A 14118-nucleotide genomic window follows, 5' to 3' on the forward strand; every position below is an offset into this window, starting at 1 on the left:
AGGACCGGGACAAATAATAAGCGCTAAGCGACAAAAGCTAAAGTAAAATTAAGCAACGCGGTTTTTTTTATTACTTTGCTTTTTTATTATTCAATTTACTGTGATTAAAATAAATAAAAAAAGTTGACGAATAACGTCCATAAATTAATTTTGCTCGAGATTTTTTTGTTAAATTTTTTTTTTCTGTAAAAAGGTTATGTTTTTTTTTTGTCTTTTTATTCTACTACTTAGAATTTTAATAGTTGCAATTTTTTTTATACAAAAATTATTAAATTAATGTGAAGAATATTTAGAAGATTAAGAAATTTTTTTTTTAAATAATTTATAACATTAATCTATATAAGAGAATAAGAAAAATTTTGTGTCCAGAATAATCATATAATAAATTCAGTGTATTTAGTGAAATCTTTACAAACATAATTAAGAAATGGTCTTGTATCTTGTAAACTATTGACATTTTTAAAGATGTAAGCTCATCCTGATGTTACACTCATCGAGACGTTTCATTTGAGTACCCACATCAATTTTTCATATATATATATATATATATATATATATATATATATATATATATATATATATATATATATATATATATGTATATTATATATATTTAAATATGAAAAATATATCAAAAATACATGTGGGCACTTAAATGAAAGGTCTTGATGAGTGTAGCATCAGGATGAGCTTATATCTTTAAAAATGTCAATATTTAAGGGGTTATACGCAGTTACAAAGCTAAAAAAACAACATTTTTTTATGAATTTTTTCTAGACACAGTTTTTAATTATCAATTACAAGTGATGGTTATTTAAATAGAGCCTACTTTCAAGAATACAATAGCGCGTCAATCATGTAAAAATATAAATGTGCACCGCTCCTGTAGAAGATGTTCTGAACGACCTCTAAAAAAAAGGCGCTTAGCGGTGATCTCCATTTCGGTGGTTTAAATTATCTAAAATCAAAAAATATGGTGAATTCTTTTACAGGATAGATTAATGCAGGTATTGGACGAAGGAATAAGATTCAAAAAAATTATTACTATTTTTTTTTTAACAATTTGGAAAATTGTTTTTCAACAAAAACGAAAAATTTTTTACAAATAGACGCCATTTTGTCAAAAATCAAAATTTTTCTTATTTCTTCGTCCAATACCTGCATTAATCTATCCTGTAAAAGAATTCACCATATTTTTTATTTCAGATAATCCAAACCACCGAAATGGAGATCACCGCCAAGCACCTTTTTTTTAGAGGTCGTTCAGAACATCTTCTACAGGAGCGGTGCACATTTATATTTTTACATGATTGACGCGCTATTGTATTCTTGATAGTAGGCTCTATTTAAATAACCATCACTTGTAATTGATAATTAAAAACTGTGTCTAGAAAAAATTCATAAAAAATGTTGTTTTTTTAGCTTTGCAACTGCGTATAACCCCTTAAGAAAGTACAGTACAATTCAACAAAAGTTATTATTTGATAATGCAAAATTTTATTTATCACATAGTCACTGCAAGATTGTTAGTATTTTTAATAAATTTTTTTCTCAAAAAAAAAAAAAATTAAAAATACGCTTCTTCTTTTGAAAATTTTTAAATTTCTTAAAATAAAAATATTTCATCTTTATACAATATCTTCACAAAAAATCCTTAACAATAATTTTAATCATTTCTTCTCTAAAAAAAATAAATTTCCAATATTTTTCTTTGAATAAAAAAATTTCCTCTTTGACCAAAAAAATATATCCTTTTTCGTAAAAAATAAAATAAAAAAAAAAGATAGTGAAAGAAGAAAAAAGTAAGAGTGTGATTGTCCAGTGTCCGTTTCCAGTAATGCCAATCAGGTTTTAAAAGTGTTTTCCAGTAAAACACTCGCACATGTATCTTCTCCATCAATAGACAACCATATACCTATATACACATATGAGCACATATGTATATATAAATATATAAAAATTTTTTTGTACTTCAGCATCTCAAGTGTCTGATATAGACAGAAGCCCAGTTACAGAGAGTAGTTACATACAAATAGTCTTCATTATATAACCCATAACGATATATAGATATCAATACACAGCGGTAATAACAATAACATTAACAATAACAATAATAATAACAATAATAATAATAAAAAATACAGAGAGATGCACACACAGAGTAGACAGTAACTGACTTGTTTTAAATCCGGTGAAAAACAACGTGTACTATAATAATAAGCATTAGGATTAAGCGCGCTGAGAAAATTAATTTATGGACACGATGACCGCGGCATGCTGTTATTATTATTTTTAATAAGTATATTTTATAATAATAATATGTATAATTATTTTTTATTGATTTTTTCTTAAAATGGCGAAGCCTGCACCGAAATTACAAAATGACATTGGATATCATCCCAGATTATAATGAATATAATCCAGATATCACACAGTCTAATCCAGATTATAATGAGTATAATCCAAATATCACGCAGTATAATCCATATAATAATATAATCCAGATATCACACAGTATAATCCAGATTATAATGAATGTAATCCAGATTATAATGAGTATAATCCAGATATCACGCAGTATAATCCAGATTATAATGAGTATAATCCAGATATCACTTAGTATAATCTGGATTTTCCTATCTACTATCGGAAATTTTTTTTGCCCCAGATATCACTGAGTATAATCTAGGATGACATCCAGTGTCATCTTATTTTTTCCGGGTGCTCGGTAAAAAAGCTTTCGTATTTATCGACATTGTCTGTCCCTAATTCATTAGGTATATACTATACCAAATATCAAATGTGTATAATGTGAGACAAATTGTTTCTCTTCCTAACCTCTTTTTTCCTCAATTGTAACTTATTTTAATAATTTGTTAATTAATGGGTGATTAATTAATTAAGATGATACTGAAGTCTGCAGACATTTTTAATTTATTATTTTGATGAAGAAAATTTGTTAAAAAATTTTTTAAATTGTGAAGATGTCTGCTGACTACAGAGTCATCTTCTGAAGTAATTTAATAATTAATTAAATTATTAATTAATGTGGTTGTAGATAGAGGGAGTAGGTTACCTGTTCTGAGCGATTTTCCTGAGCGTGTCCGGACTCCTGATGAGTTTATCCAGCGTCTGCGTAAGGTTAGCGAAGGTAGGCCGGTGTGTACGTTCCTTCTGCCAGCAGTCAAGCATCAGCTGATAAATAGCCTCCGGACAATCCATGGGTGCCGGTAATCTGTAGCCTTTCTCGATGGATTTTATCACATCTTGATTGGACCAGTTCCAGTATGGTCGCTCGCCGTATGACATTACTTCCCAGCACACAATGCCCATGCTCCACACGTCCGATGCACTCGTGAATTTTCTGAATGCTATCGCTTCTGGAGCTGTCCATCGGACTGGTATTTTTCCTCCCTGGAAAGAAGAAATATTTAAGGTAACGATCATTATCGCTTTTTTATACGGCTAGTTATTGTGCATTACTTTCATGCATGCTAAAAGGTTTTTTTCAGTTCAGGTGCTGGATGTTATTTATTTTTTGTAGATTCAGTGGTAAGTTAGAGAAATTGTAATTCTTGATTTAAAAAATTAGTTTTTGATCATTTTTTTGTTCAAGAACTTATTTTTAAGGATAATAATATTGATAGTTTTAAAGCTTGAGAAATTCTGCGTAGAATGAGCCGTCGCGCGACTTGATTCGCCGCAGGTCGATTTTTGATTAATTGATTAATAAAATATTAATGCCGTTAATTTGATGATAAAATGATAATTAATATAGGTTATTTGGGTACATTTTACGCAGAATTTTATGATCTAGGTCGCGGTATACCTAAATTGAAAAAAAAAATCAATTTGATTTTTTAGGTTAATGACCAAAAAAAGTCAATTTGTCGGAAAAATTTCTCTAATCAAAACTTTGACCCCAAATATCTAAAGAACAATACATTTGATGAAAAAAGCATATTTTTCCCCTGGTTTTCGATGATTTTTTCGTTGAATAATTTATTTCTTAGCAAAATTATATTGATTGTTTAAAAGCTTGAGAAATTTTGCGTAAAATGAGCCGTCGCGCGACTTGATTCGTCGCAGGTCGATTTTTGATTAATTGATTAATAAAATATTAATGCCGTTAATTTGATGAAGGAGTAATCATTAATATAGGTTGTTTGGGTTCATTTTACTTGGAATTTCATAATCTAGGTCGCGACACATCAAAATTAAAGAAAAAATCAATTTAATTTTTTTGTTAATGACCAATTTGTCGGAAAAATTTCTCTAACCAGTACTTTGACTCCAAATTTCTGAAAAACAATACACTTTCTAAAAAAAGTATATTCTTCCCCAGTGAATAACATTAAAAATCAACAACCATTACCATACTAACCCGTGTTGTATAGGCTCCTTCCGTGGCACTCTCGATTTCGCGACTGAGCCCAAAGTCGGCGATTTTGCAAACCAGGGCGGCGTTGACGAGGACGTTCCTGGCTGCTAGGTCTCGGTGGACATAGTTCATCTCAGCGAGGTACTGCATCCCGCTGGCGATGCCCCTTAGCATCCCTACGAGCTGGAGGACCTGGAATTTGCCGTCGTTGGCACGTAGAAAAGTGTCTAGGCTACCGTTCTCCATAAACTCGGTGATGATCATCACCGGATTACTCTTAGTCACTACGCCTTGGAGGAATATCACATTGGGGTGCTCGAACTGGCCCATTATCGATGCTTCCGTCAGGAAATCATTCCGGGCTTTGTCAGCCGAGCCGGGTTTCAGGGTTTTTATAGCCACGTCTATCTCAGCGCGGCCGTCAGGTGGTAGCTTCAATTTTCCGCGACACACATCGCCGAATTCTCCGCCACCTAGATTATTATTTAGATCTGTTATTACGGTAATTATAATCTACCACTAGGTCGAATTATAAATTCTAAATTTTCTGTATTCGCTAACATGCAATATTTCATTTCTGGATGGTAGGTCCATCCTTAACGCCCAAATTCAATAGAACAGAATAGAACGGAAGGTGATAACGGAATACCCGGATATAAATATTGTAATTACTCACCAATTATTGCTTCAATCGTTATGTAACCAGCGTCTATTTCACGTGCAAATTCACGTACCGCTTGATTAGGATCTTCGTATGTATGTGGATCAACGTAACTTCGTGCACTAGTGCCACTGGCGTTACCTGCCCCCGCGGTAACACCCACTGCAGGCGTGAATAGTGGCGTAGTCACTGCAACGTCACCAAAACAGAGTCATTATATTAACACTTGGGTCCGCTGGATTTATATTACGATTTATCATCTTTATTCATTATCTTTAGTCAGTTTTTATCAATTTTTGGCCACATTTGCACCAACACACTCACCCAATTTTGTTTGATTCAATATTCTTTCTTTAATTTCATTTTTGGGGCCAAAATTTAACAAATAATGCTTTCATTTGTTTCTTCACTTGATAATTATCGTATTTTTTGAAGAATATTGATTCAATAACAATTATCTTAATAGTGGATGCAGGAAAACATGCGCTCATTTACACAACTATTTTTGAAGAACATTAAAAAGCTGATTAATAAGCCGTTGGATTTTTTGGGCTCATTTATAGAGAAAAAAAAAAAATTACCGGAGCCGGGGATCGAACCTCGGTTTTTTATATTAACAATTTTGGCAAGCTAATTATTTTTAATTTAAATATTTACTGTGAAAAATTGCAATTTTGGGAATTATTATGAAAAAAAAATTGATTTTTTTTTAATATTAATAGATTTTTTTTAATGAAAATTGCTTCATATTTAAGAAAATAATTGATATAAATGATAAAAAATGATAATGGGTTCAATATACTGCAAGATTTTCAATATTTTTAAACATTAAATTCAAAACTTCCCGCTTTTTTTTGGCGGGAAATACGTCATAAGGTTACTTACGCCATCTCTTGGTACTTTTGTGAACTTTTTGACCAAAAAAATAAACTATAGTTAGAATTAAGGATCTAGGGAACTAAAAACGTAAACTAAAATAATATTTCGAAGGGAATTAGGACTTACGCGAGGACTTGCTCTTGTTATTGGTATGAGTTGTCACAATCGGTGAACTGTCCATTTTGCAGTGCACTGTGAACAACACAATAACCAACAAACTGATTCACAAAAACAGCAACTAAAATATCTTAAAACATTCAAGCTAAAAATATCTTTTAAGTAGCAAATAAAAAAAAAAAATAAAATAAAATAAGCATGCGAAAAACACCATGCATCCTTAAACTGATTTAGCCGTGAAATGAAAATATTCGTGCACTAGAAAATGGCTAGCGATCATCTTGACAACTTAAGTTCTCAAAATGGCGGCTACTAGGAGAAAGATGCATAAAAAAAAATTAGGAGGTGGAGAAGACTTACTGTAGGTCACAACTAGTCCTGTAGCGATTGTGTATAACGTTATATATTCATAGGTTATAATTGTTTGTTTATATTTGGTTGGTTGGTTTGGTTTTTGGTAGCAGGTTGGATTAGGGAAATCGCACATGAAAAGAAAGAATTTGAGAAAATTTTGTTAGATTATTATTAGCCAAATTGTTGCGTTGTTTTTCATCAACTTTTCTTAATTTGAAGTTATGTTTGATAAAATTTTTAAAGGTGATGAAAAACATCGGGAATATTAATATCTAGTTGTAATTTTGAATTTTTAGATCGTTTTATTTATAAACTTTGCTTTTAATAATTTTTATTTAATGCCTGGGCCCATAACCTGTTGCAATTCATAATTTCACGGTAAATTAAGTAAAATTTTATTTATTACAACAATTTTCAATTCAAATTAATAATTCCTATATTCTTTACATGTTTGTATGTATATATGACGTATATTTGTTAATAACTAATTCTGGAAAAAAATTATATATCATCATCATATATTATATTCAATATATATAATTTTTTTTAATAGCTTTATAAGTTGCCTTTTATGATTGTTCAATATTATTTTATATGTCATATATATTCATATATACCACATATGTGATCATATAGTGTCCAATATGAGCATATGAACTTCATTTGTGAACAATTAAGTCTTTTATCATTTGATACAGCTTCAAATTATCATATAAGCTTCATATATGGTCACATATACTTCATATGAGATCATATAGTAATTCATATGCACCATATGTGGAAAATTAAGTCTTTTATTATTGGATATAGCTTCATATGATTATATATGGCCATATGTGATCATATAGTGTCACATATTCTTTGTATGTGAAAAATTAAGTCTTTTGTGATAGAATTTCTGATTTATACGACCATAAATAGTCATATATGCATCACATATGGTCATACGTGATAATATAGTGTCACATATGATTTGTATGTGAAAAATAAAGTATTTTATACTTGGATATATCTTCATATGATCACATATGTTTATATACGGTCAAATATGATCATTTATGATCACATGTTAGCATATATGGCCATATATGATCATATAGTGTCACATATACTTAATATGTGAGAAATATGGTTTTTTATGATAGAATTTAGTTATATATGGCCATAAATGCTCATATATGCATCACATATGGCCATATGTGATCAAATATTCATCAAATATGGCCATATGTGATCATATATAGTCACATATGGTCATATGTGATCATATATGGTCACATATGATTTATATGTGAAAAATGAAGTCTTTTATAATTTGATACATCTTCATATGATCACATATTTTCATATTAGGCCACATGGTTACATATATGGCCCTATATAGTCACATGTGACCATATATGGCCATATATAATCATATAGTGTCACATATACTTAATATGTGAATAATTAAGTCTTTTAAGATGGAATTAAGCTATATGTACAAACATAAATTGTCATATATTCATCATATATGGCCATATGTGATCATATATGGTCATATATAATTTTTATGTGAAAAATAGAGTATTTTATGCTTGAATATATCTTTATATGATCACGTATTGTTTTAATACAGCAAAAAATAAGTTTTATTTTATGTCTGGGCCCATAACCTGTTGTAATTTATAATTCTACGGTAAATTAAGTAAAATTTAATTTATTGCAACAATTTTTAAGTAAAATTAATCATTTTTAAATGATAAATAATTTCAATTTAAACATCCCAATATAAAAAAATTCCCATAATTCTTTCATAAAGTATCGATTAATTCCTCTGAAACATTCGCGAAATTCCAATGACGACAGTTTGAAAAATTTATTAAATAAAACGACCTACATAGTTAAAAAAAAAAAAAAAAAAAAATGTATTTACAATTTACATATACAAGGGAGAAAAGGTATGTAAATATATATTTATATCAAGACCACACATTGCAGGTCAGGGGGGGGGGTTAAGTTAAATTACCTTGCGCTCAGTGACACAACACGGGCAGTTATATTTAAATATTGATAATGGAGGGTTCAATACACATTATAATTAAGTAACAAAAAGTGAGTATTGGTATTATTAATAACAATAATTATATTAGTGTAATAACAAATGAATAACAAACGTACCTTCGCCATTTCTGTATTCAAGTGTGTCGCAATCGCTCGGCTGTTTCTTGTTGCATTCATCAGAGGCTCTGCTGTGCATCGAAAAAATAACAAAATAATATATCAGTCACGTATTGGAATTTAAACGAGTTTAAGAATGGGAATGATGAACAAGTTCGGAAGAAATAAAACTGAAGTATAATTTAAAGGTTAATAGAGATGTTAAGTGTCTAAAGGAGGACGGAACTGGAATTTAAGTTAAGGTTAAGGTGTTGAGGTATTTTTAAGTAGCTTTCTATCATATCTATATATATATATATATATATATATATTACTTAATAAATAATTATTTATTGAAGCTTCCAGATTTATTATGACGCTTATTACCTTCTGAGAAAGAGGACAGTCATGATAATTATTATCACGAGCAAGACCACCACTGCGACTATAGCGCCAGCGATTATGCGCACCTGCATGTTGTCGTCATCACCGACATAGTCTGCAAACAATCAACACATTATTGGCAACATAAACAAACCAACAAATTAAATAAAATGTCCCGAGTATCACTGATTTTATTTATTGCGCTGTTTGTTTTACTTAAACTCTACCAGTTTGACTGTATGTTATAAATATATAAGGTTAGTATTGATGTGTTTGTTTTTTTAGGTTATTTATTTAGCTTGTTTTCATTGAATTTTATTTTATTTTGTTTTTTTTTGGTTTCGGATAAATTTATTGACTACTTGTGACTCCTGACAGGATCGTTTATCGTTTCTCACCTAGTCCCATTGCATGGTTTGTCTTTTTGTAGATCACTGGTGTGTACTCGCCCCATCCGCGGGTCGTTTTGGCTCGCACCTGGATCGCGTAATCGGTTGCCGGGCGCAAACCTTTGAATGTTGCTGATAAATCGTGTGTTTGCACTATCGTTGCGTTTATTGCGTCGTCAAATCGGGGATATACTTTTACTGTAATCAATTTTTTTTTTAGTTTTTTTAGATAGAGGAAAAAGTTTAGAGAGTTTTAAAGTTAGAAGAAATAAAATTGAGGTGAGTTTTGAAAAAATTTGAATCTTATTTTTTTATGATTGAAAAAAAATAAAGTTGTTTATTTTTGAAAATTAGATATACCGCGACCTAGATAATGAAATTCCGAGTAAAGTGAACCCAAACAACCTATATTAATTATCACTCTATCATCAAATTAATGGCATTAATATTTTATTAATCAATTAATCAAAAATCGACCTGCGGCGGATCAAGTCGTGCGACGGCTTATTTTACGCGGAATTTTAAGAACATTTCAAGTAACTACTTTATTTGACTCAATATCAATTAGAACAGCAGTTAATTAACGATTAAACAGCTAATAAATATTTCTTCAATTTGTTAACAAGTAAATTTTTGGAGGATTAATTTGAGTGAGTTTTTTTACTCGAAATTTTCATGAAATTTTATATTGCAAAAATCTTAAACTTTTTTTATGATTAACAAAAAAATAAAGTTGTTAATTTTTGAAAATTAACTATACCGCGACCTAGATAATGAATTCCCGAGTAAAATGAACCCAAACAACCTATATTAATTATCACTCTATCATCAAATTAATGGCATTAATATTTTATTAATCAATTAATCAAAAATCGACCTGCTGCGGATCAAGTCATGCGACGGTTCATTTTACGCGGAATTTCAAGAGCATTTCAAGTAACTATTTTATGTGGCTCAATATAATTAGAATATCAGTTAATTAACGATTAGATAGGTAATGAATATTATTTTGATTTGCTAATAAGTAAATTTTTGTCGGATTGATTTTAACAACTGAGTGACTTTTCAATGATAGCAATAATTCCACGATGTGAATTGCAGACAATAAAGAAGATATAGAGTGTGTATAAATAATAACAATAGTAAAATTAATGCAAGAGCAGTAATAATGTGAAACTTAATTGAAGTAGTAATTAAAAAATGTTAATGCACCTTCATAACGTTCAACAATATCACTCTCGCCTAATTCAGTAATGGGAGCATCCCAACTGATGCTGAGCTCGGAACTCTTGACGCTAGTAATCCTAACATTGCTGACGAGACTCGGTACACTTGCCTCGGTTGTCACGGTAATATCTACATACTCAGAACGGCCCGCCATCGGTGATACACCGTTCTCGGCAAACACTTGAAACCGATAAGTCGTAACTGCATTTAATCCGGTGATGGTGATCTTCGTGTCGTTGAAGATTTCCTGGTTTTAATTAATTATTAAAAAAATGTAACAACAGTAATTAATCAAATTTCATGCATCGCTGGTTGATTATTTTAATGATCTAATTTACTTACAGTATTGGGAATATACTTGACTCCGGTGCTGCAGGCGTCGCAGACAACCCTGTAAGTGGTATCAAGTCTTCCTCCCTGCTGATAAGGCGCATTCCAGGATAAAATTACCGTAGATTGATCCACGAAATTCACTGTCAGGTTTTGCGGGGCTGATGGTGGCTCTAAAGATAAGAAAAAGGTAAGTTTTCATGTAAACTTAAAGATTAAGATAAATTTCCCGTATAAAATATCCCTAGACTCTAAAATCGTTTTTTTGACGATTAACAAAAAAATAAAGTTGTGTATTTTTGAAAATTAGATATACCGCAACCTAGGTGTAGCAACCCCGAGTAAAATGAACCCAAACAACCTATATTAATTATTACTCTATTATCAAATTAACGGCATTAATATTTTATTAATCAATTAATCAAAAATCGACCTGCGGCGGATCAAGTCGTGTGACGGCTCATTTTACGTGGAATTTCAAGAGCATTTCAAGTAACTATTTTATTTGACTCAATATCAATTAGAACAAAAGTTAATTAACGATTAATAACAAAAAATGTGAACTTACGCGTGCATGGCATTTTCCTCGGGTCTTTTGGCGCTCTGAAGTATCCGACATCGCATCGGCACTCGACAAATCCATAATCGGGAGCAGTGCTATGTGCAGGACACTTCTCACACGTATGAGAGCCAGCCTCGTGCTTGAACTTGCCAATAGGACACTCAGTGCACTGTTGCTTCTCGACATCGGCTTGATAACCGGGTTTGCAGTGGCATCCTCCAGATGGCAAGTACCACTTTCCGTCTCCTTTGCAGAGGAAAGTTGGTTGGTCTATTTCCACGGCATTTGCAACGCACGTGCCAATAGTTTGCTCTATCAGGGCAACTTCACGGCCAGTTGGCGTTGCCGGAAAGTGGGCAAAGTTAACAGACACCTCTGGACAACTTATGTAGTAGACTTTTATTGCCAGGATGGATATACAAGCCCCCTGGTCCCGGAATGCAAAGTACACTCCTTTCTTAGTCACTGGTATTGATTTAACTTCGGTGTTTATTATAACTTCGGTGTTTGTGTTGAATCTTCCCTCGCCCGCGGCTATGCGACCTGTCATTTATATTTATTAGTTTACAGATAAAGGTACTTACTTACTTACTTACTTACTTATTTATTTATATTTACTGCTTTGTATTTAATGCCGGTTACCGAAAAGGAATTTAAACTTTTCAACAAATTCTCTTAAAGTAAATCCGATTTTAGTATTTAAACTTGTCCTTTTTACTTTAATTATAACTTTTCAATACTCATAAGAGCTGTACAACTTACATTAAAAGTTTTGAATTTTTTTGTTTTTCGCGCCATATTTTTGATAAGAGTTTTTTTGAATTTTTTCAGTGAAAATGTTTCGGATAAGGTTGTTGAAGAGAATTTAAAAAAAAATTCCGAGTTTTTAAGTTTATTTATAGAGAATTTGTGAAAAATAAGCGAGATGCCAAAAAAGGAAAATTCAAAGCAAAGGAACCGGGTTCGATTCTTAGCAGAGGTAAATTTGAATGTCAACTATTTAATTTTTTATTTTAATTATAACTTTTCAATACTCATAAGAGTTTTATAATTTACATTAAAAGTTTTGAATTTTTTTTATTTTCGCGCCATATTTTTGATAGGAGTTTTTTTAGTGAAAAGGTTTCGGATAAGGTTGTTAAAGAGAATTTTACAAAAAATTCCGAGTTTTTCAGTCTATTTATAGAGAATTTGTGAAAAATAAGCGAGATGCAAAAAGCGGAAAATTCAAAGCAAAGGAACCGGTTTCGATTCTTAGCAAGGGTTAATTCAAATTTCAACCATTTAATTTTTTTTTTTTAACTAAATTGAAGAAAGGAATGATTTTTTAAATAATGACAGTAAACTTATCAATAAATTCCGGCAGCTGTTAGCAGACACTACAAAGCAATTCTTGAGCAAATACCCGACTAATTATTATTGCAAATTTGGCTCACCTATCAACTTGTAACTTTCAGGTTCCCATGGCGGAGGTTCTTTGGTGGCGGCATCAAACTCGTAGTAGAGCAGAGAGAATGTCTCCTTGCAGCTAAGTGCATTACCCGGGAACAAGGAGCAGTCTCTTGTAGTAAACTTGATCTCAATGTACATACGATTGGCCGGACCACGTTCTATGAAGGGCGTCCAAAGCCAGTTGTTGACGTTGTTGTAGGCGACATCGCAAACAACATAACTTCTCCAGTTTATACCCTTGTCGAAGTTGGTAAAGGATTCCTCCACCCACTGTAAATAAACGTAAACAAAATTTAAGGGTTGTTCTCTCTCAATAATAAAGACGAAAAAGAAATTCAAATAAAAAGCAACTTTCTGAAGAAATACCATTTCTTTACCGCTTTTTGCTTCACGGAATATTGCTACGTACTCAATGCATAAAATTCGATATGTAGTTGTAAGTATAACTTTAAAAGTTTCTTACTATAACTTTTTTCATAGATATTTATATTCATTTTTATTTTTCAGTATCGCTGAAATCAGATACGGAAAAGTTTTAGGACTAAAGTACCTCCTTGGGTCTCGATTGCGAGGAGCGATTCACGAATTGCGGACAACCTTGAAGAACGAGAGGACGTTATTTGTCCTTAAGAAGAACAAGTGGAGTCTGGAGATACTGGGAAATAGGAAGGTGGTGATGATGAGGCCATTTTCACCCTACACCCTAAAAATATTCTTACTTACCCAAAGAGCTGTAAAAGCCACCCTATCTACAGTCGCCCAGAAGTTTCTTAAGACGCTTTATTCCGACTTGACAAGTTGCTAGGACACTTTGCTGCCGGATAATGGCTGACGTACTAACGGTAAAATCTTTCCCGACATACTACTACTGTACAATGAATTACAGATATAAATATATATCATATACTATATTATATCGACTATAGAGCTACTTGCTGAGTGTTTTATCTCACCAGTAGATGGATTTTGACAGTTCGCTAATGCTAACTCAGGACTTGTAATACTTTAAGGCTATTTGCTATTAGTTATCAGCTAGTGAAGAAGAAGTATGAAGTGCCAAGAAAATTTCTACTTTCAACGGATAAGTTAGTGTCATTCCATTTCCGATGGGACGTGTAAGGTAAGTGAAAGTTTGTTTATTACAATTATTTGTTAAGTTTATGCTAACAATGACTTTGTTTTCACGCCAAGTGATGCACTGTTCAGGATAATCAATTTAGTAACTTAAGATATCAATTTTATG

General features: G+C 31.6%; 1 protein-coding gene and 1 long non-coding RNA gene across 19 annotated transcripts in view; one reads left to right on the forward strand and one right to left on the reverse strand.

Annotated features, from left to right (window-relative positions):
• Positions 1-14118, reverse strand: part of LOC123269483 (ephrin type-A receptor 4-A) — a 136691-nt gene that overhangs the window by 9802 nt on the left and 112771 nt on the right. For 3 of the 17 annotated variants that reach the window (XM_044735202.1, XM_044735196.1, XM_044735205.1), the window contains exons 4-15: positions 12860-13145; positions 11430-11966; positions 10874-11034; positions 10517-10778; positions 9314-9502; positions 8919-9030; positions 8553-8623; positions 6399-6416; positions 6048-6113; positions 5058-5231; positions 4376-4854; positions 3077-3414 (exon numbers count right to left, since the gene is read on the reverse strand). In XM_044735202.1, coding sequence (XP_044591137.1) covers positions 3077-3414; positions 4376-4854; positions 5058-5231; positions 6048-6113; positions 6399-6416; positions 8553-8623; positions 8919-9030; positions 9314-9502; positions 10517-10778; positions 10874-11034; positions 11430-11966; positions 12860-13145 — 2693 coding nt within the window. The remainder of the gene's footprint in view (positions 1-3076; positions 3415-4375; positions 4855-5057; positions 5232-6047; positions 6114-6398; positions 6417-8552; positions 8624-8918; positions 9031-9313; positions 9503-10516; positions 10779-10873; positions 11035-11429; positions 11967-12859; positions 13146-14118) is intronic. The other 14 variants (XM_044735203.1, XM_044735198.1, XM_044735197.1 and 11 more) reach the window with 13 other exon arrangements.
• Positions 8508-9546, forward strand: LOC123269489. 2 transcript variants are annotated; one of them, XR_006510431.1, is made up of 3 exons: positions 8508-8808; positions 8891-9172; positions 9525-9546. It is a non-coding gene; the product is annotated as an uncharacterized LOC123269489 (long non-coding RNA). The 2 variants fall into 2 exon arrangements; XR_006510430.1 differs by lacking the exon at positions 9525-9546 and adding an exon at positions 9294-9383.

The sequence above is a fragment of the Cotesia glomerata genome, linkage group LG7 (assembly GCF_020080835.1).
Source record: "Cotesia glomerata isolate CgM1 linkage group LG7, MPM_Cglom_v2.3, whole genome shotgun sequence".
In the NCBI taxonomy this organism is placed as follows: domain Eukaryota; kingdom Metazoa; phylum Arthropoda; class Insecta; order Hymenoptera; family Braconidae; genus Cotesia; species Cotesia glomerata.